This window comes from Alosa pseudoharengus, unplaced genomic scaffold (genome assembly GCF_046254945.1).
Source record: "Alosa pseudoharengus isolate Yale_2024_CS ecotype anadromous, Long Island Sound unplaced genomic scaffold, YU_APseudo_1.1 YU_APseudo_1.1_scf_20, whole genome shotgun sequence".
Classification (NCBI taxonomy): domain Eukaryota; kingdom Metazoa; phylum Chordata; class Actinopteri; order Clupeiformes; family Clupeidae; genus Alosa; species Alosa pseudoharengus.
The window spans coordinates 30,469,109-30,488,882 of record NW_027468664.1 but is presented as its reverse complement, the minus strand read 5'-3'; the positions used below and the strand labels follow the sequence as shown (position 1 = coordinate 30,488,882).

General features: G+C 43.2%; 4 protein-coding genes across 4 annotated transcripts in view; 3 read left to right on the top strand and 1 right to left on the bottom strand.

The window, feature by feature from the left end:
• Positions 1-2,800, top strand: part of ptprz1b (protein tyrosine phosphatase receptor type Z1b) — a 36,668-nt gene extending 33,868 nt beyond the window's left edge. The window contains exons 29-31 of the mRNA XM_076297221.1: positions 908-1,050; positions 1,415-1,550; positions 2,002-2,800. Of these exons, the coding sequence (XP_076153336.1) occupies positions 908-1,050; positions 1,415-1,550; positions 2,002-2,145 (423 nt within the window). The 3' untranslated portion in view covers positions 2,146-2,800. The remainder of the gene's footprint in view (positions 1-907; positions 1,051-1,414; positions 1,551-2,001) is intronic.
• A 1,020-nt stretch (positions 2,801-3,820) lies between these two features.
• On the bottom strand, positions 3,821-5,750 carry ndufa5 (NADH:ubiquinone oxidoreductase subunit A5). The gene is made up of 5 exons (XM_076297440.1): positions 5,685-5,750; positions 5,203-5,247; positions 4,416-4,532; positions 4,138-4,203; positions 3,821-4,033 (listed from the first exon to the last, which is right to left on the bottom strand). Exons 1-5 carry the CDS (start codon positions 5,703-5,705, stop codon positions 3,932-3,934), a joined length of 351 nt encoding a protein of 116 aa, XP_076153555.1. The 5' UTR covers positions 5,706-5,750; the 3' UTR covers positions 3,821-3,931.
• A 454-nt stretch (positions 5,751-6,204) lies between these two features.
• asb15b (ankyrin repeat and SOCS box containing 15b) lies at positions 6,205-10,634 on the top strand. The gene is made up of 10 exons (XM_076297439.1): positions 6,205-6,285; positions 6,407-6,542; positions 6,655-6,707; positions 6,819-6,950; positions 7,402-7,560; positions 8,099-8,344; positions 8,594-8,765; positions 9,273-9,837; positions 10,073-10,226; positions 10,334-10,634. Exons 2-10 carry the CDS (start codon positions 6,439-6,441, stop codon positions 10,492-10,494), a joined length of 1,746 nt encoding a protein of 581 aa, XP_076153554.1. The 5' UTR covers positions 6,205-6,285; positions 6,407-6,438; the 3' UTR covers positions 10,495-10,634.
• Positions 10,635-12,577: 1,943 nt separating this feature from the next.
• On the top strand, positions 12,578-16,952 carry lmod2b (leiomodin 2 (cardiac) b). The gene is made up of 3 exons (XM_076297074.1): positions 12,578-12,915; positions 13,618-15,042; positions 15,993-16,952. The coding sequence occupies exons 1-3, from the start codon at positions 12,640-12,642 to the stop codon at positions 16,017-16,019; spliced, it is 1,728 nt and encodes a 575-aa protein (XP_076153189.1). The 5' UTR covers positions 12,578-12,639; the 3' UTR covers positions 16,020-16,952.
• Positions 16,953-19,774: the final 2,822 nt, after the last annotated feature.

Here is a 19,774-nt window from a genome sequence, read left to right as displayed (position 1 = left end):
AATGGTGAGCAATGAGTTGTGGAGTGGTATGGACTATGGACAAAACAAGAAGGTATGACATGTCAGTCCACCGTGGCCTACTGGTTAGGGAATCGGACCTGTGACCCAAGTGTGGCCGGTTCAATCTGCAAGGAAAAATGTGGGTGGGGGGAGTGATTGAACAACACCTTCCCACATGAAGGCATCTAACCCCAACTGCTCCCCAGACGCCAGATTAAAGTCTGCCCATTGCTCCGTGTGTGTATGTGGGTTCCCAGTGAGCTTACTACTCCAAGTGTGTGTGTGTATGTTACCCCTGGATAGGTAAAATGCAGAGAACAAATTTTCCTACAGGACAAATAAAGTCAAACTTAGCTTATTGTATAGGTGTGAAATTTCTCAACAGGGCTTGATGAATAATCATGATTATTTTGGCCAATGAGATCATGAGACATTTTGATTATTTAACACGATTGCTCATTGATTTTGGACACAAACTCCATTGGAATTGTAAATACAATTCAACTGAAAAAGCAACTGGGTGCGCTGGATTCTTAACTGGACAAAACAAGAGCATTGTTTCAAAACAGAATACAGCGAAATAATCATTGTGTTTCGATGGTATTTTCTCAATTGTATAACAAATATACATGTACTAATAGTATAATATAATAGTATATAATAGTATAATAAATTAACTATATGATGATATATGAAGGATGAGGTTCTTCATAAAGGAGGAAAAGGGACTGAAATGACACTAACCTGTTGTGTGTTCTGGCCCCGGGTTAACTATGTGTTGGAGGTGCGGCAGTAATGTGTTGTGTGTTCCAGGATGACTATGTGTTGGAGGTGCGGCAGTAATGTGTTGTGTGTTCCAGGATGACTATGTGTTGGAGGTGCGGCAGTAATGTGTTGTGTGTTCCAGGATGACTATGTGTTGGAGGTGCGGCAGTACCGGGCTCCCCGCTGGCCAAACCCGGACAGCCCCATCAGCAACACCTTTGAGCTCATCACCATCATCCGAGAGGACACACGCCACCGCGAGGGAACCATCGTCGTTCACGATCGGTATGGCACGATGTTATCTTGGAATTCATGAAAAATGTATTTTCTGATTTCCCCAGTGGCACACCACGGGGCTCCCTTGGCTTATTATGTTGTCTGAGATTAATCAGTATGATTTTTATCACTTCTGATGTAGTCTTGCCCTGGTCAATATATTGCTGTAGTCCATTCATGAATATCTACAATATACGGTCATTTGCAATGCAGTAGTGTTTCTGGAACATTTTCCATGTTACTGTCCTAACACCAAGGACCATGTTGGAAATAAGTGTTTACCCTTTTACACGTTATCCTTGGATTATGTTGTCTGTCAAATTCAAAATAAATCAAATCAAATCAAAAATACTGAAAAGCGTGTACTGAACAGGTATGGGGGTTCCACTGCTGGACTGTTCTGTGCGGTGACCACACTGGCAGACCAGCTGGAGGGGGACAACTGTGTGGACGTGTACCAAACCGCCCGGATGACCAACCTTATGAGGCCTGGAGTCTTCACGGACATGGTAAGAGCCGGTCTCATCACATTCATTGACTAAGCTTCATTTGACCATTTTGCTCCAACACCCTCTACTGTCAGTCAGTGTGTTTATTGGTAATAGCTATAGCCTATAATCTGTTACATGGTAAAGAAATGGTTTTTAAGGTATTTTATGCATTTGAAAGGAAAAGGCAACAGAAGTAACCTTTAAAATCCATGGCTGTAGTACATATTTAATTGCATAGTAGGAGTCTGAATGTTGACTTGCTATTTTTCACTGCACCATTCCTGAAATGCAAATCATGTTTGGCTTGTTAAAAACTACTCTGTAGGTCTCCAGTTATCAGAGCCTAATTGTTAATATTATTTTCTAAACTCCATGCACCTCTGTTTTTGTTTTCTGTCTTTTGGTCCATAAATGTGAATGTTAATGTGTGTGTGTGTGTGTGTGTGTGTGTGTGTCTCGCCCCATCCAGGACCAGTATCAGTTCCTCTACAAATCGATCCTGAGCCTGGTGAGCACCAAAGAGGACGAGAAGACCTTGCGCTCCTCCGAAAACAACGGCACCATCCCCACAGGCTCAGCCAACGCCACGGAGAGCCTGGAGTCCCTCATGTAACCATGACGACAGCCCCTTGAACGAAGAATTCTATGTGTTATTGTACAAAAACAAGTGTGCTGTGTAGTGGAAGAATGTTGTCTGCCTTGCCTCGGAAACAAAAGAAAATAGAAACAAATACGCTCCCTGTAAGTCTTTGGTGCTGGATACTCTGTGCTCTTGTCATTTGTGCCTTTTTCTCTTTTCTTGCTGTATGTCAAAATACTTTGAAACAATTGCATTGTTGTAACTAATGCCAAATGTTGTATTGTTGGACTTTTGTCTGGATGATTTGCTGAGGTCATTGGTATAATTTAATTTAACCACTTCTAAAATGTCATTCGTGGGTAATCTGTTTTAAAAGAGGGAGAGATGGTCTATTTTTTATAGATGCTCTGGTTTTGAGGTCAAAAAATGATAATGTAAATAAAGATGTCAGATGCTATTGTATGGGGTGGGAGACAAAAAAAAAACAAATAATATTCTAACTTGTAAATAGTTAATATCACATCAACAGACCAAAACTATTTATACGACTAGATTTTGTATTTTACTACTGACTGTTTTGTAGCTTAACGGTCATACCTGTCTTTTGATAAATTTAGTTGAAATCTTGGATCATGTTTTTAATACCTACCCTTATGTACTATCTTTTATTATGAATCATATTCATGGAATGTTGGGGTTTTCTATCTGTAGCTGTATATAGAAATAACAATGTTTTTAAGGAGACTCCGTCTTTGATTTTTTTTCACTCAATAATTACAAACAGTTAAAGTTAAAGTTCTACTGATCACTGCTATTACTGATTTGAACAAAAAAAACCCTCAAAGCCTTTCCCACACATTAACAAATAACGTGTGTGATTGTGAACAAGCAACTTTCTTTGGCTTGTTCCTTTGGCAAAACCTTTGCTGTTTCTGGAAATCTTATCATGAAATCTTTGGAAGTTTCTAATAGTAAAAGAGACAGGGCTGCCGTGGCCTACTGGTTAGCGCTTCGGACTTGTAACCGGAGGGTTGCCGGTTCGAACCCTGACCAGTAGGCACGGCTGAAGTGCCCTTGAGCGCCGCTGTTGTTGCAGGCAGCTCACTGCGCTGGGATTAGTGTGTGCTTCACCTCACTGTGTGCTGAGTGTTTCACTAATTTACAGATTGGGATAAATGCAGAGACCAAATTTCCCTCATGGGATCAAAAGAGTATATATATAATAATCATAATAAGTGGTCAAAGTATTGGTCCAAAAAATGATGTTTTACAAAGCATGAATGATTTCATGGCTCTAAATTGAGCTAGGTCATTAGTACCCAACACAAAACCTAGATTATTGGCACCCCCTACTGTGTGGACGTGTACCAAAACGCCCGGATGACCAACCTGGAGTCTTCACCGACATGGTAAGAGCCGGTCTCATCATAGTCATTGACTAAGCTTCATTTGACCATTTTGCTCCAACATGCTAGCTCTACTGTCAGTCAGTGTGTTTATTGGTAATAGCTGTAGCCTATAATCTGTACTACAGTAAAGAAATTGTTTGAAGGTATTTTATGCATTTGAAAGGAAAAGGCAAAAGAAGAATTTCATATTAGTACCCAGGACACAAAACCTAGATGGCACCCCCTGCGGTTACAGTCTGTGTATAGTGTATGATATGCTATCCTATATCTATAAGAGGAACCCACAGTTGTACATGCAGTTTACATATATTTACATAGGTTTATTGGGTGACTTGGAACATAAATAACGACATCAAAGCAAGGATTAACCAGAAATTTTGAAAACAGTGTTGTTCTTGAGTCGAGGATATTTAGATTGGCCATTTCCACTGATTTGCAGGTGGTTCTTCAATGAGTGGTTCCCATGGCTTCCATTCTGCCATCTTCCTAGCCAAAGACAGCTCATGTTCGGCCTGCAGAGACAGGAGCATGATCACATTATCCAACCGTATACTGCTTTTTTCACATAATTATATTTTTTGTTGCAATATCATGAATGCAATGAATAGAACAATACCTGAGCAATAACTTCCTCTATCTGGCCACCATTGATCCTCTGCTCCAGTTTCCCAACATCGGTCTCCTACAAATATGATGGGAAACAAACAAATATGATGGGAAACAAACAAATATGATGGGAAACAAACATAAGCTCTACAGCAACACCTGGTAGCTTACAGCTAAATATGCATTCCATATTTTAACCAGAATCAAATCATTAATTAATCATTTGATTTCACCTCAAATCAGGGTCTAAAGAGGCAATTAGTTATTCTACATAAAGGAAACCATTACCGTTTTCACTGCGTCCAACCTCACGTTGACAATTTGCTCTGTGTACTTCCTGTAAGCGGCATCCTGAGGTATGGCTTGAAGAGCACCCAGGGTCTTGCTGTAGAGAATCCTCAACCGCTACAAGTTAAATTAATTAAACCAATAATTATTTAGGGTAATCAAATGTTAGTTAAAAAAAAGTAATTGGCTCACTAATGTCATATAGGAGCATTATACTACAGAAGATAAAGTAAAGACATGTCATGCAATAGTTGCACACCTTTCAGTATATTTACTTTAATCAAGCTCACACAAATAGCCTAGTAAATGTTCTATAAATGTATTGAAAACTAAGTGAATTTCCATAAAAAAATAAGTAAACATGACCAAAGGAAAACAGAGACTGCATTTAACTATTATTATACAGTCCAACATTCTCAATTGGCTTTACTGGCTGTAGTGTACCATCCTTAAATGGCTGGCACAAACAATAAAGCTATTAGGCAAATGTGTGTTTGAGCACTGGCCTACAAATCAGACTTCGCAGCTCTCAGAAGTTTAATTTGGAGTAGCCTTATCACTGCTTTTATGTATTGGAAAATAATATTAATGTTCTCAGTCTTCATGGGAGATGGAATGTTACAATACCCACTACAAGTTAGCATAAACCTAAAACATATGCTGATTATTCTGATCTACCCTCTAGGATGATTCCAAACGTTTGCAGGGTAGCGTTAGTTCATGCAACCGAGAGGCATCACAGTAAAGTACATAGGTTCACAAATAGTTATCCCAAGATCTGACTTACCTCATGAGGATTCTGGGATAACGCCAGGCCTACCAAGCCTGTAGTCTGTCAAATGAAAACAAGTAATCAACAACATATACTACACATATTGCCTCAAGCGCCATACAAATGATTACTGGCTATTCTGCTAACCTAACACTGTTACAGACAGTGAAAAACTGCCTAGCTACAGTTTTTAGTCAATATGACGTGCACAGAAAAATTTACGTCTTAAACTATCTCCAGCAACTAACTTCAGCAAGCTAAATTGCTAACGCAGCAAAGGTTAGCTAACTTTGCATCTCCACTGTGACTTTAGCAAACACACACTGCTAGCTTGTTAGCTAAGTAATTCATGCTGCTTAGCGCGTCGATGCAGAACTTAACCTTTAGCGCCATCGCAGTGTGAAGCAAATCAGTAACTGTATGAATCATATTCTTATGTTGTTTCTACATACAACTATGTTCAATTAAGATAGTATTACCATGACCTCCACACATACCTTTTTGATCAATCCAGCCATCTTGCACAGTGGCTACACGACTTCCTGTTCACTAAATAGGACGTCACGTGCGTAAACGAGCTACGTAATGACGCACGAGGTAATACTATTTCTCTTCAAGGAAATGCCTATTTTACATGCACATTTCTTCTTTCATTTTTCAAATAACAATTCCAAAATTATGTAAAAACGCCCCTAATTTTCTACTAAAACGAGATTAAAAGTTTAAATGGGTAGTGCAATGGCTGACTTGAATGAATTGAAGCAGAATTGTTACATAATATGATAAAGGCCTAAATATATAATCAACATAAAAATTCGGAAACTGCTTGATCACTATATCTCTAATAGGTGTGATAATTGCTGACACATTTACTAAGCATTTTATCTGCCAACTGGTGACTCCTGAGACATAAGCTTCCCTGCTCCTGACCCAGATACACGTGCACTGTCTGGTAGAGTGTGACTTGCATTCTCAGAATGTGTGATGAAAGCAAGCCACGACTAAATATATCCCAGCGGTGGCCTCAATAACAAACACATCAACTGTAGCCTGCAAGGGAAGAGGGTCTCAAAGACTGTTTTTGAGACATGTTTGCAGGTAAGGGAAATTATTGTTTATGAAAAAGGCAATGAATTTGTGGTGAGTTGGAAGGTGTGTAGAAAATCTACTGACATGCATATGACACACCTCTTATGTGAGGCCCCTATATCCTATTTAGTTGCCACTTAGGCTATTGTTGTTTTTGAAGTCATGGAAGCAATTGACCAAATGGACGAAGATCAACTAATCAACTATGCCATACGTCTGAGCATTCAAGACACTTGCAAATTCCCACTGCTTAGATCAATAGAGAGGTATGTATGTATAAAATACCATTTTGTTTTACATTTTAAATTCAATTAACAAGCTTAATTCAAGTGTGAACATATTAGAAACCACAATGCAAAAATAATCCCACTTGTTCAGTTTCCCCACAGCCAGTGATGAATACTTGAGGGTCCTCACGGCCATTGAGGAAGGTAGGCTACTCCAGTATTTCTCTGTTGGAGCTTCATTTCTTCCACCATAATGACAAACATGCAGTGTTAATGTATGTCAATGTAGGCCTATTGATTTATTTATACTCCCAGGTGACGCATTCTCATTGAAGGGGCTGTCACGCTTCAGCTTTGCCTTTAAGGAGAGGGACAGCAGGGGCTGGCTCCCCATGCATGTAGCCGCTGTCCAGCCACTGGCCAAGGTTCTGGACATAGTACTGATAGGTGAGCACTGGAGAATCATTTCTCTCACACACACACACACACACACACACACACACACAAAGAGAGAGAGACAGAAAGAGAGAGAGAGAGATCTCCTTATATTTATACACAGATTAGATGTACTTTGTGTATTTAGTAATTATATTCTATATTCTAGATGCAGTATAGCTCAAACTGAAAAGTTTGACACCACTAACTGCTGGAGAATGCCACTAGGGGGAGCTCCAGGTACTAGTTATGTACCAGTCAGTGCCACCTTCAACTTATGACATATGACTATACATCTACAGCAAATCACTTATCTTAAACTAGTCTATTGGTTTTGCAAAGATATCATTTGCATGTCACTGAGCATTTACCAATTCCTGGCTGTTAGACTAATGTGAAAAAACTCTCTTAGTAACATATAAAGACTACTATCAAAGAATACAAAACTTGTTTTGGTGGACAGCCTCACATGAACTGACCATGGAGGAGAAGACCGCAGACGGAGAGACTGCACTCATCCTGGCCACCCGGGCTGGATTCCTGGAGAACGTGAACATCTTGCTTCAGCATGGAGCCTCCCCCCACAACACCAACGACAAGAATGAGACTGCACTCCTGCTCGGTGAATAATAATAATACTTTTATTTTATATAGCGCCTTTCTCAAACCCAAGGTCGCTTTACATAGTAGGAAGGCAAGGAAACACAATAACAAACAAACAAAACAATACAACAAATACCGCACCATCCCATTTCCAGCAGAAGTGTTGTATAGTGTAGTGGCTAAGGAGCATTAGCCAGAAAAGTTGTGGGTTTAATTCCCGGCGTCCATCATTGTGCCCTTGAGCAAGGCACTTAACCCCAAGTTGCTCTGCGAAGAATGGCCCTTGCAATAACTGTAGGCTAAGTCGCTTTGAATAAAAGTGTCAACCAAATGAATAAGTATAAGAAATATTCATCTGTACTACGTGTGTGTAATGCAAATCTATCTATGTTGACACAAGGCTGATGGAATTATAACTGCAAGAGTAATACACTCTCAAAATGGCTTTAGAGATTACAAATCTATATTCCTGGGAAATCTTTCTTTCGTCTCGTTATTACACCATCTTGCATCAGTGGTATAAACCAACAACTGTCTTTTCCCATTGTGCTCCACAGCTGTGAGGAACAGCTCATACGACATAGTGCAGGAGCTCCTCATCGGGGGCGCCTTAGTGAACCAGGTGTGTCTGAAGAGCTGGACAGCCACTCACGAGGCGGCCAAGGTGGGCTGCTGCGACGTCCTGATGCTCCTACTGAGGCAGGGGGGCCACGTGAACGGCCGGGACGGGCACGGGGTCACGCCGCTGGGGGTCGCCGCTGAGTACGCCCATCCAGACGTCCTGCAGATACTCGTCGCTCACGGTAAGCTGGACAAAGATTCTTTAGGAGAATAAAGATGAGGGTGTCTGGTGTTAAGACACGAAACACCAGATGACCTCAGGAGACATCACTGACGATGTGTCCACGTTGCACCGTAGGTGTGTCATAGGATAGAGGTTGTACGATCTGTGATGATTATCTGTGGTCAAAGAAGCAATTGTTGTATATCACCATCCTGAACTTGTCACTGTTGTAAACCTTAAAATTATACTTTCCTCTGCTTTCCACTAGGTGGCGACGTGACTGCACAGGCTGCCAATGGGGACTCAGTGCTGTATGATGCTTCTGGCTCAGGAAATCTGGACTGTATGAACTTGCTACTGGAGCATGGTGCAAATCCCAATGTGGCCAGCATGTGTTCCCAGCTGCCTATCCACCGCGCTGCATACGAAGGACATTATCTGTGAGTGATACAGTTACAATACAATAACACACACCATGATCTTTGGACTTAAAAGCCCAAATAAGTCAGTTAAGATTCCTCATAGTAATTGAATGAATATATGTGGTTGTGTCTTTGGGTCAGTATTGTGTAGTTTCAGACACTTCTGTGCAGAGGTGGCTGACCCAGCTTCAGAAAGTTAAAAGCCAAACCACATACAGTATTAGTTCCAAACATTCACTAAACCAGTGGATTCCAATTAGCAGGAGTCTTCAGCCAGGTAGTTCAGCTAATTACTGAAATCACCTGTGTTAAATGCACCTGTAGAATCAAAACATGGTAAGACTTTGGCGGAGACATTGGCATCTATGGATTTGACGCTCAAGAGATAGAACAATTTTCTAAACTGGCGTCGACCTTTTTACTCTATGAAGCCAGAGTTACCTACCTTGGCCTCCGTGGTCATAATGATGGACATTCCTCTGTCCACTGAGTGGCCTAATACAATTCCCAATATTCCTGAATCAGGGCCTTGAAGACTCTGATCCCTATCACCACCAAACGGGCCGTCCGCATCTCGGGCATGAGCCCGGTGCACTCGGCCGCCGACGGGGGCCACGCCGACTGCCTGCAGCTGCTGATCGAGCACGGCTTCGACGTCAACCCCGTCCTGGCGAAGTTCATCTCGGAGAAGTACGGCGACATGCGCCGCAGCGCCCTCTACTTCGCCGTGTCCAACGGCGACGTCACGTGTGCCGAGACGCTGCTCCGGGCCGGCGCGCGGCCTGACCAGGACCCTCTGCGCTGCCTCATGGTGACCGTGCGCGCCCGACGCTATGAGCTGACGAGCCTGCTGCTCAAGTACGGCGCCGACATCAACTGCTACTTCACGGCGCTGTGCGACACCGTCTTCCCCACGGCGCTGCAGTATTGCCTGGGCGACGAGATGATGATGCGCCTGCTGCTCAACAACGGCTACAATGCCGAGAGCTGCTTTCGCTGTCACCACCGCGAGGGCTGGCTCGAGGCCACCGTCTGGAAGGAAGTGCATGCCATGCTTTACAGCTATTGCGCTGACCCAGAAAAACTAGCTGTGAGTATACACTGAGTGAAACGGTTTAAGTAAGTTTGGATGTTTGGATGCTGGTGGACCAGAGTATGTAGTTAAGTGACAGAACTGGTTAAGGGCTCATATATTAGGAGGTTTACCACTTACCTTGTGTTCCCTCACTCAGGTTTGTCATTAAACCATTCATCTCAGAACAGACAACTCCTGGTTTAATGACTTCTTGTCCTTGCAATCCACCCCCCCCCCCCCGTCTGTCCAGTTCTGTGATTTCATCGGCGTGCCCTCGATGGCCCACTCCGCGGGGCGAGTCGTGCAGATCTTGCTCGACTACGTACGACACGTCCCCCTGTGTCACCGGCTACAAACAATTCTGGAGCATCAGCAAGAGTGGCCAGAGATTTGTCACACGCTCGGTGAGTCATCCGTCCCTCAAGATTGTCTCCTAATTTCGAACCGCTGACTAAGTACACATGTAAATGCAGGACAGGAGAGACATAAACAACTCTGTTTTGGCTCTTAGGAAACCCACGGTCCCTGCAGCACCAGTGCCGACTGGTCATCAGGAAGCACATGACGACGAGAAGGCTATCTGACCCAGAGTTCATGGAGACCGTCCCGTTTCCCCCCACAATCAAGAACTATCTGATATACAAAGAGTATGACCTTTATGGCAACATGTAATTCAAGAATATATGTTTTTGTATAGCAGTGATTTTGCACAAGTGAGTGTGGGAGTGTATGAATTTATTTCTGTAAAAACAATATTTTTGCACCAGTTTGTATATTCAACAGCATGATGGATGTAAATGGATTGTAAATTCTACTGAATATTATATTATTTCAATTTGAAATAAAATGTTGAAATCTAGATGGAGCCCTCGACTAAGTGCTTCTCACTCAGACGTATTTTCCAAATGCTCAGTGTGTCACAGTAAGTAGCTTCTGCTGTTGTTGTGATAACAGCATTCTGTCAACCGGAGCCAGTGGTGCAGACAGAGACTGTGGACATTGTGTTCCTGACATGCCCACATAGCCAAGTACCTCTGCTCTCTACCCTGTCTCTTGTGACGGACAGCAATGCTATTCAAGAGTGACAGTGAAAGTAATGGACTGTTACTTACACACACACACACACACACACACATACACACACACACACACACACACACAGAGAGAGAGAGGTGCACTGTCACACACACATAATCTCACACACACACACAGAGAGAGAGAGAGAGAGAGAGATGCACTGTCACACACACATAATCTCACACACACACACACACATGAAAAAGAGAGGGGGGCACACACTGTGTATCTGGTCACACAAATCTGAATAAACAGACGTGGCATCCGACAGGATCAAATGAAAGTATGACGGGCCTCATTACATCATTTCTGACCATTTTCTAAACTCCCAAAAGCAGATTCACCACTCTTCCCAGACAGTTGGCGGATTAGCATGTGACAGCTCCCTCTGTTTCAGTGTGGGGGAAAAAAGACATCTAAATCCAAATGACGACATTAACTAGAGATTGGGGCCAAGGAAAGTGGCTGGGTGCCGGAGTTCAAATCCATACAATGGCCCCTAAACCTCCTGCTGCCTGCCACTGCTGATAAAAGCTCCAGTGATAACCCTCTTTTCTTTCATTAGCTCACTGACGCACTGAGCTGGGGCCTTGTGGTATTTTTGGTACCCACTTCAGAAAAAAAGAGAAAGGCTCTAAGCCAAGGCATAGCTGCACGGCTATGTTACACACACGATAGGCATGCTCTGGGTGATGATGTGTGATAGTGTACTCGAGTTAAAGATGTAAGCAAAATTGTGTTTGAAATTACCTGTAAACATAAGTTACAAAGTTTGGTGTTCCATTGAGTGATACAAACAGATTCATCAATATTTAAAACACTTTCATGTTTAGACTTAAGAGTCCTAGGAAGGGTTAGTCAAATTCAATTTATGGTCTGTATAAAGATACAGATATAATGGTTCTGTATATGGCATACAGTCAGTGGTGTAGTCTAGTTAGCTGTAGTGGGTATACTGTGATCAACCCCAAATACGTATCCTTGCCTATTTTAAGTGGGTATACTGAGAAGGTGATGCTTTTTAAGTGGGTATACTACATAGTCCTGCGTATCACACCACTGCATACAGTACAAAGTAATCATCCTAATTGTGAAGATTTTTTTGGTATGATTAAACATTCTTAATTATGGGTAAGTTACTTACACTCGTTTTAAACATAAATTAAACCTAAGAGTCCCCAATGAAAGCCATGGCATCTTCATGGAATCCACCATTAAACAGTCAAATGTATAGCTGAAACAAATCGCACAATATCCTAGCAACCAATGTTGCATCATTGGTACTGGTGGTGAATGTTCTTTGGTGCTGTGCTTGCTCCCCTATTTCTGGGGACAGCAGGCCTTGTTTTGGACACGAACAATGCCGCAGAGATCCACTGACAGGCCTCCATGGAGGTGGTGGGGGGGCGGCTGCCCACTGAGCTCACATTCTTTTTGTGGCTCTGTCCGTCCATCCCCATTGACTCCCAAAAAAGCAACGGCATCATGGGTTGGCACTTTGTTAAGCATCCCCTCTGATCCCCCTCTTAAGGCTCCTCCGGCAGCTGGTCCGATTAGAGACAGGGGCAGCAAGCGAGCGACCCCACACACAGATAGCAGAGCATTCTCCAAACCACCTCCACCCGATTGGAGCAACAGTTCCCAGAGACACTTTGAGGGGACCGAGAAGAGGACCATCGCTCAGTGACTCATTTCATTGAAGGTGAATCTGGACTAGTCTTCACACGCAGGACGGCCATCATGAGCGAGTTTGGCTACCGCCGGGAGCTCAGCAAGTATGAGGACATGGACGAGGACGAGCTGCTGGCCATGCTCAGCCCCGAGGAGCTCGAGGAGCTGGAGAAGGAGCTGGCCGACATCGACCCCGACGCCAACGTGCCCGTCGGGCTCAGGCAGAGGGACCAGACGGAGAAGACGCCCACCGGCACCTTCAGCCGTGAGGCGCTCATGAAGTACTGGGAGAGGGAGACCCAGAAGCTGCTGGAGGAGGAGATGATCGGCTCTAGCCCTTCACAGGTCAGTAACTCCCCCCCAACTTCACAGAAACGCCTTGAAGTCACTGACTACCCTTTATTCTTTTCTGCGCGCTTAAAGCAAATGTGTTAAAAAAGAACACAACTTGTGTTGTTTTTAACACACCTCTATGTCCAGATAGCACAACACATTGCCTTTATTATACTGTGTACACTCTTACAACAAATGTGTTGAAAATAACACAACTAGTGTTGTTTTTTTAACACATCTCTGTCCAGATAGGGACAACACATTGCTTTTATTATAGCCTACTGTGTACACTCTTACAACAAATGTGTTGAAAATAACACAACTAGTGTCTCTGTCCAGATAGGGACAACACAGTTTGTGTTGTTTCTAACATACAGTATTCATTTTAAAAGTGTACACAGAATGACAATGCATACTGAAATCAGTGTAGGTCTTGGCAAACATTATTGTGTTATTTGCCCATTGCCAAAATTAAATAGTTTGTATATTGTGCATATCACTACCTCAGAGGTTCATTATGAAACTTATGTTTCTTATTATTATATACGTATAATATAATGCGTTTAAAAATAAAGTGTTTATAATCGTATAATATAATGCTATATAAAATTGAAGTTAAACATGTAACATCAAGCGATGAAAATAATGCTGATTCAATTCTTAGATATTAAAATACAAGCTTGAAAATCTGAAGATCTCTGACTTGATTTCCAGGAGTTTCAGGCACATGAAGATGCGAAAAGTGATGATGAGGAGGAGTGTGTGACAGAGAGTGACACCTCTGAAGATGAGAAGGACAAACATGAGGCAGATGAGAAAGACAAAGATAAGGATGATGTCAAAGAGAAAGAGGAAGAAGAAGAGGAAGAGAGTGAGTCTGAGGAAGAGAGTGAGTCTGAGGAGGCAGTGACTGAGGAAGAGGAGGAAGAGGAGGAGGATGAACAGGAGAAACCAGAAACTAAACAGGAGGTTGTTAAACAAAACTATCTGGAGGTACCAAAGCAAAGCTTTCACCAAAACCAAGATTTCCCCTTACGAAGAAGCCCGCGTCCTCCAGTAGAAGACCCACTTAGAGCGGCTACTCCAAATCAGTCTTCCAACAGTGAGAACCCAACAGTAGTGGACGACGTCCTGGAGAAGATCCTGGCCAATGACCCGGACACCACTGAGGTCAACCTCAACAACATTGAGGACATCTCGAAGGAGAATCTTGTTCGCTTTGCCGAAGCGTTGCGTTCAAACACCCACGTCACCAACGTCAGCCTGGCCAACACTCACGCCGACGACCATGTGGCCTTTGCCATCGGCAAGATGCTGAGGGAGAACAGCTCCATCATCCGCCTCAACATCGAGTCCAATTACATCACTGGCAAAGGTGTGCTCGCAATGGTGCAGGCCCTGACGAAAAACAAAACCATGACAGAGCTCCGATTCCACAACCAGCGGCACATCTGCGGGGGCCAGGTGGAGATGGAGATGGTGAAGCTGTTGAGGGAGAACACGACCTTGCTGAAGCTGGGCTACCAGTTTGACCTGCCGGGCCCCAGGATGAGCATGACGGGCATCCTCACCCGCAACCAGGACTACCAGAGGCAGAGGCGACTGCAGGAACAGCGGCAGCAAGGCGGGGCTAATGCAGGGGCATCGGCGGTCAACCCTCGCACAAGTGCCCTGCAGAAGAACACCCCGACGCCGTCGCCTTACGGATCGCCCCGAAGCTCTCCGTGGTCTTCCCCTAAGTTTCCACGCAATGAGTTGGCCGCCAAGAACGCTCCACCTGCGCCTCCTCCTCCTCCACCTCCTCCTCCTCCACCACCACCTCCTCCACCCTCCATGCCAGCGGTGGAGAAGAAGAAAGCTCCAACCAGGATGATCGCAGAGGTCATCAAACGGCACGAGGAGTGCAGTAACAACCAGGAGCAGGCCCCTTTAAAATCCAAATCTAAAACCAAGAGTAAAAAGGGCAAGAAAACCGCGAACAAAGTGAAGACGCCCAACATTCTTAAGGAACTGAAAAACGCTCTGAGGCCTATAGACAGAAAGGCTGAAGAGCTGCCCAGGCCCTCCACTCCCCAGAGGTCAAGCCATGACGAACTAATGGCAGCCATTCGTGGAAGCAGTGTAAAATCCCTCAGAAAGGTAAGATGATCACTTCCTACATATGCTCATCACTAGCCATGTCAAACACATGACAGGCGACAGCCATTATCATCAGCTGATCTTCACTTTCCAGAGTTTAAATTAAAAATAATAGTACCAGACGGCCATTAATGCATTCTTAGTGGTGAGTTTGATTCTGCTAAAGCTCTTAGTGTTTGTAATAAAAAAAAAGTCACAGTAGACATTATGTCATACTGGCATTGCATTCAGACATCTGTTAGAGGTGCTAACAGGCTTTTTGGGCTTGTTGAAGAATGAGGCACCACTCCGCTTTGCTTTCACATGCATTCCTGAGATTGTGAAGCATGCGCCTCATTCTGCTGAACCTGTTTGAAGGCAGGGACACACAGGCACTTCTGTCCCAATCGCTTCCTTCTGAAAGGAACGAGTACAAGTGCCAAACGAGATGACAATGTGGTGGAGGAACACTTTATCAGGTCCTAAAGCACTAAGACATAGTGGCCAATCAAACGGCCCTCTACAGAGCACGTTATGCTGTGGCCTTGGAAAAATCTGTGTTACCATGGGATGACAGACAGTGACCCTGTGAAATTCCTGCCACTTAATGCAACTATAAATAGCCCCCCATTTTGCCCAGTTGCGATAAGACAAATGCCTCCCAGGCTGGGGCACTTGACAGCGAGACAAAACAAAACACTCTTCATTGGGCTCAATGAGAGGACTCTTTCTCTCAGTGGAAAGAAAACATTATTAAGAAAATTGTTTGATGGATATTTGTCAAGTTGATTACTCCATGTCCTTTCTACACATTTATGGCATATGCAGTATATAATTTATACTAGTATACTATCTATACTGTCAGATGTTATAATAATAATAGTCGGTACATTTGCTGAAGATTTATTTTATTTGATCTATCTATCTATTTAGATGATTTATTAAAGGTGTATTTTACTTACTTGTTACAGGTGGAGATACCGCATCACCTTCGATAATCCGTTTCAGAGTCTCTGGGAGTGCAGCAGGATGCATTGAAGATAGAAGGAGTTTACTTCTAAAGGGGGAGAACCTGGATATTTGCACTGTATGTGTAATACTTGGAATACTAAAACCTGTTTTTTTTCTATGCCATTGGGACTGAATTATATTTATACTGTATATGACAGTCTTTTACTGCCTTTGAAGGTTTTAAGATTTTTGAAGATTGAAAAGAAAAATATTTCACTTGTGTACAAATGTAAATACTTACTAAATATGAGAAAATAAAATGTGCAGTGTGCACACTGTATTATTCAACCAAAATATCACTGGATTTGTCATCCGTTCGGTAACAACATGAGGATAACTTTTCCACCAGTTGCCATTTACTCAAGAAAACGGAGTCTCCAGTTCAATTCCATTATACTAGAGAAGCAGCCAAACCATAAAACAATTTGGTTGCCGGCTGTGGAGCAGGCCGCTGCTTTGAACACCACAGTGCAGATGGCATGGCCTCTGGAGTCCATATCTCAGTGCCAGCCGAAAAGAATCCTATTCTCAGGGAGGGTCAGGTGGTGAGGCCGCCTGTAACCAAAGCAGGGCACAAATGAGTCAGCTGGAGCAGGAGGAGCATTAGTTATATATGTATCTGAGCTTGCCTTAATCCAGTTCCTTTGCATTTGTGTGTCTTGGAAGGGCTCCCTGTTCCTAAATCCACTCTGCAGCTGTTCCGGCCAAACAGGAAAATGTTTTTAGCAGTGGCCGAAACAGCAGCAGCGGCCAGAGCAGCTCTGCTGATTGAACCATCCCAATTCCCACAGCACGGAAAAAGACTTAGTTATTGTCCTTCGTGACCACAGATAACATGAACCCGTATCATCATTAAAAGTAGAAACCATGCTTATACATCATAACAGTCGAACAGTCTTATCATAACAGCAAAACACACACAGTCCTTGTTGCACACAGCTTTGGATAGGACATGATAACAGGTTGTTGTCCTCACAGGATGGACATTTTAAATGGATTGTATTACATCAAAGCATGCTCTATACTGACTTGCTGGACTGTTGGCATTTCATTAGATTTTTGAAAAATAAAAATATACCTGCACACTGTTTGTATCTTTTTATTTTTCAATTGTCGGCTAAGCCTTATATACATACAGTATATATGTTTAAATTTGTAGATGTGTGTGCACTGCACTCCACTCATTGATTTCATTAGATTTTATCAGACATCCATTACAGATAGTTTTCTGAACTAGAACTGCTGACTAACCCTTAATGTGACAATATAGCCATTATCTAAATCATTCAATAATAATCTCTTTGTTGTCTTTTCTGAATTGTAGTTGGTAACATCAAGCGTATGGAAGCGGTGGAAGTGGTGCAAAAAACAGTAATCAGGAAATCAGTATAGATTTATTATATCTGGATGCTAAGGAATCAAACTGAAAACTGAGGCTGTAGATTTGGTGCAAAGTTCCTGAGTGATATTACAATAGGCCACTTGATGAGAGGGATAATCAGATGGTTTATAGTGTGGTATATGGCATTCAGAGAGGGTCATGGGAATCTTTCAGCCATACTGGGTCTGACTGCCAGACCACTGTCTAGAAAACAACTGTGCTGTAATCATAACCAACTCTTCCCTCGAGACCCAATCAGTTGAGCTAAATCCAGTTAAGGTTAATCCACATATCCACGAGTTATGTCATTTTGAACTTGCCCCAACCTTTCGGCCATTTACTGATGTGTTGACTTGTTTTGAAGCCTGATTAATTCCCAAATCTGATCTCTTTGGATCAAACCATAGAGCTGGCACCGATCAGTACGAAAATGATGGCACGACATTTCGGTCAGCAATGAAGTGACAAGAAAATTATAAACAGCAAACTATGACATAACATAAAAACTTCTACCGCTGTACGACCTAGAGCATCCTCACCAACTGTGTCACAGTATGGTATGGCAACTGCTCAGCCTCCGACCGGAAAGCACAGCAGAGGGTGGTGAAAACTGCCTCGCATCACTGGTTCCTGACTCCACTCCATCGAGGCCATCCAGGGTAAGCGATGGATGCTTGCATAAGGTGCGCAGCATCATCAAAGACTGTTCTCACCCCAAGCACAGACTGTTCCCCCCACTCCCCTCCGGGAGACGTTACAGGTCTCTCCGCACCCGAACCAGCGGATTCAGAGAAAGCTTCTTCCCTTGCGGCTGTGACCCTGAACTCTAGCTCTGCACCCCTGTGACAACCAACTAAGCCCCTCCAGATGCCTCCTTGCCTGTGCCTGTTGTGGTGTCCACAACCATGGCAACCTTGACAGGGACAACAAGGAGGCGGACGTTCTGTCCCTCAACAGCCCCCTCCCCCCGGACAGTTACACTACCATATCCCATCCATATTATTCTATTTATATTTATAAAATGTAATTACACTTATACATAACCATATTCTACAGCTCTTTATACAGTTCTTACTGCACATACAGTACACTTAATTTTTACTACTTGTGCAATATTACTGTTACTACACTGCACATATCTATACATACTGTAAATATATGTCTGTACCGTTCATACTGAATATCCAAATGTATTGTTTTTTTTATAATATTACTGTTAATACACTGCATATATCTATATTATTTTTACTAAACTTGTACATGTTGTTTATACACTGTTCTTACTGCATCCATATCTATTCTGCTCTTGGCTACTGCTAATACATTGCATATATTTATATTTAATTTATATTACTCTTACCACTTTCTTAACTGTATACTACAGTCTACACGGCACTATATGTGTTATACTGTCTATACTGTGCATATCACATTGCACTTTTCTGCTACTTTGCACTTCTGGTTAGACGTAAACTGCATTAAGTTGTCTCTGTTCTTGTACTCTGGACAATGACAATAAAGTTGAATCTAATCTAATACCAAAGTATCAAAAAATCGTAAAGTAAAGTTTTAGGGATGTGGAGATCCCATTTATATTCTTTGACCATCAAGAATTTAACATTTTTCAGAAAGAAAATAAAAGTTGTTTATGTGAGGAATTTTGTAGTGGGAGTGTCACTCTTTAGCTCAGAGTGACTTTTGACTGAGCCGCTCTCTTGTCCATTGCTCTTGCTTTCTCAGCCTGGCTGGGGGCATGGCTGCAGGCCAGTGGTAGGGCTGGGTCTCAGGTGGATTTGGAGGGTGCCAATGGGCCAGTGGAAAGTGCCATACCTGCTCTAATCCCCCTCAATTCCAACAGAGCAGATGAGTTGGGAGCTGTTGTTCAGGCAACCAAACCATCGGCTGGACGAATAGAGCCCGTCACGCGAGGCTGTGGCCATGGGAGACGGCGGTGACCTTATGGGCAGCATAAGGCACATGATGTCTCAGGCTTTTTTTCCCTCTCACCTCAGCGAGAGAGCAACATGACTCATACACCCTCATCTGCACAACAAACGTATAAGTATACTATAAGTATACTCTTTTGATCCCGTGATGGAAATTTGGTCTCTGCATTTAACCCAATCCGTGAATTAGTGAAAACACACACAGCACACAGTGAACACACAGTGAGGTGAAGCACACACTAATCCCGGCGCAGTGAGCTGCCTGCTACAACAGCGGCACTCGGGGAGCAGTGAGGGGTTAGGTGCCTTGCTCAAGGGCACTTCAGCCGTGGCCCACTGGTCGGGGCTCGAACTGGCAACCCTCCGGTTACAAGTCCAGAGTGCTAACCAGTGGGCCAAAGCGCTCTGGACTTTA

Excerpts from the sequence above, each read along its gene's own strand:
- asb15b (XM_076297439.1), top strand. The coding sequence starts at position 6,439 with ATGGAAGCAATTGACCAAATGGACGAAGATCAACTAATCAACTATGCC. Across the intron at positions 6,543-6,654 it reads CTGCTTAGATCAATAGAGAG|TTTCCCCACAGCCAGTGATG; the intron begins GTATGTATGTAT and ends CCACTTGTTCAG. Across the intron at positions 9,838-10,072 it reads CTGACCCAGAAAAACTAGCT|TTCTGTGATTTCATCGGCGT; the intron begins GTGAGTATACAC and ends CCGTCTGTCCAG.
- lmod2b (XM_076297074.1), top strand. The coding sequence starts at position 12,640 with ATGAGCGAGTTTGGCTACCGCCGGGAGCTCAGCAAGTATGAGGACATG. Across the intron at positions 12,916-13,617 it reads TCGGCTCTAGCCCTTCACAG|GAGTTTCAGGCACATGAAGA; the intron begins GTCAGTAACTCC and ends CTTGATTTCCAG. Across the intron at positions 15,043-15,992 it reads GTGTAAAATCCCTCAGAAAG|GTGGAGATACCGCATCACCT; the intron begins GTAAGATGATCA and ends TACTTGTTACAG.
- ndufa5 (XM_076297440.1), bottom strand. The coding sequence starts at position 5,705 with ATGGCTGGATTGATCAAAAAG. Across the intron at positions 5,248-5,684 it reads TGGCTGGATTGATCAAAAAG|ACTACAGGCTTGGTAGGCCT; the intron begins GTATGTGTGGAG and ends TTCATTTGACAG. Across the intron at positions 4,533-5,202 it reads TATCCCAGAATCCTCATGAG|CGGTTGAGGATTCTCTACAG; the intron begins GTAAGTCAGATC and ends TTTAACTTGTAG.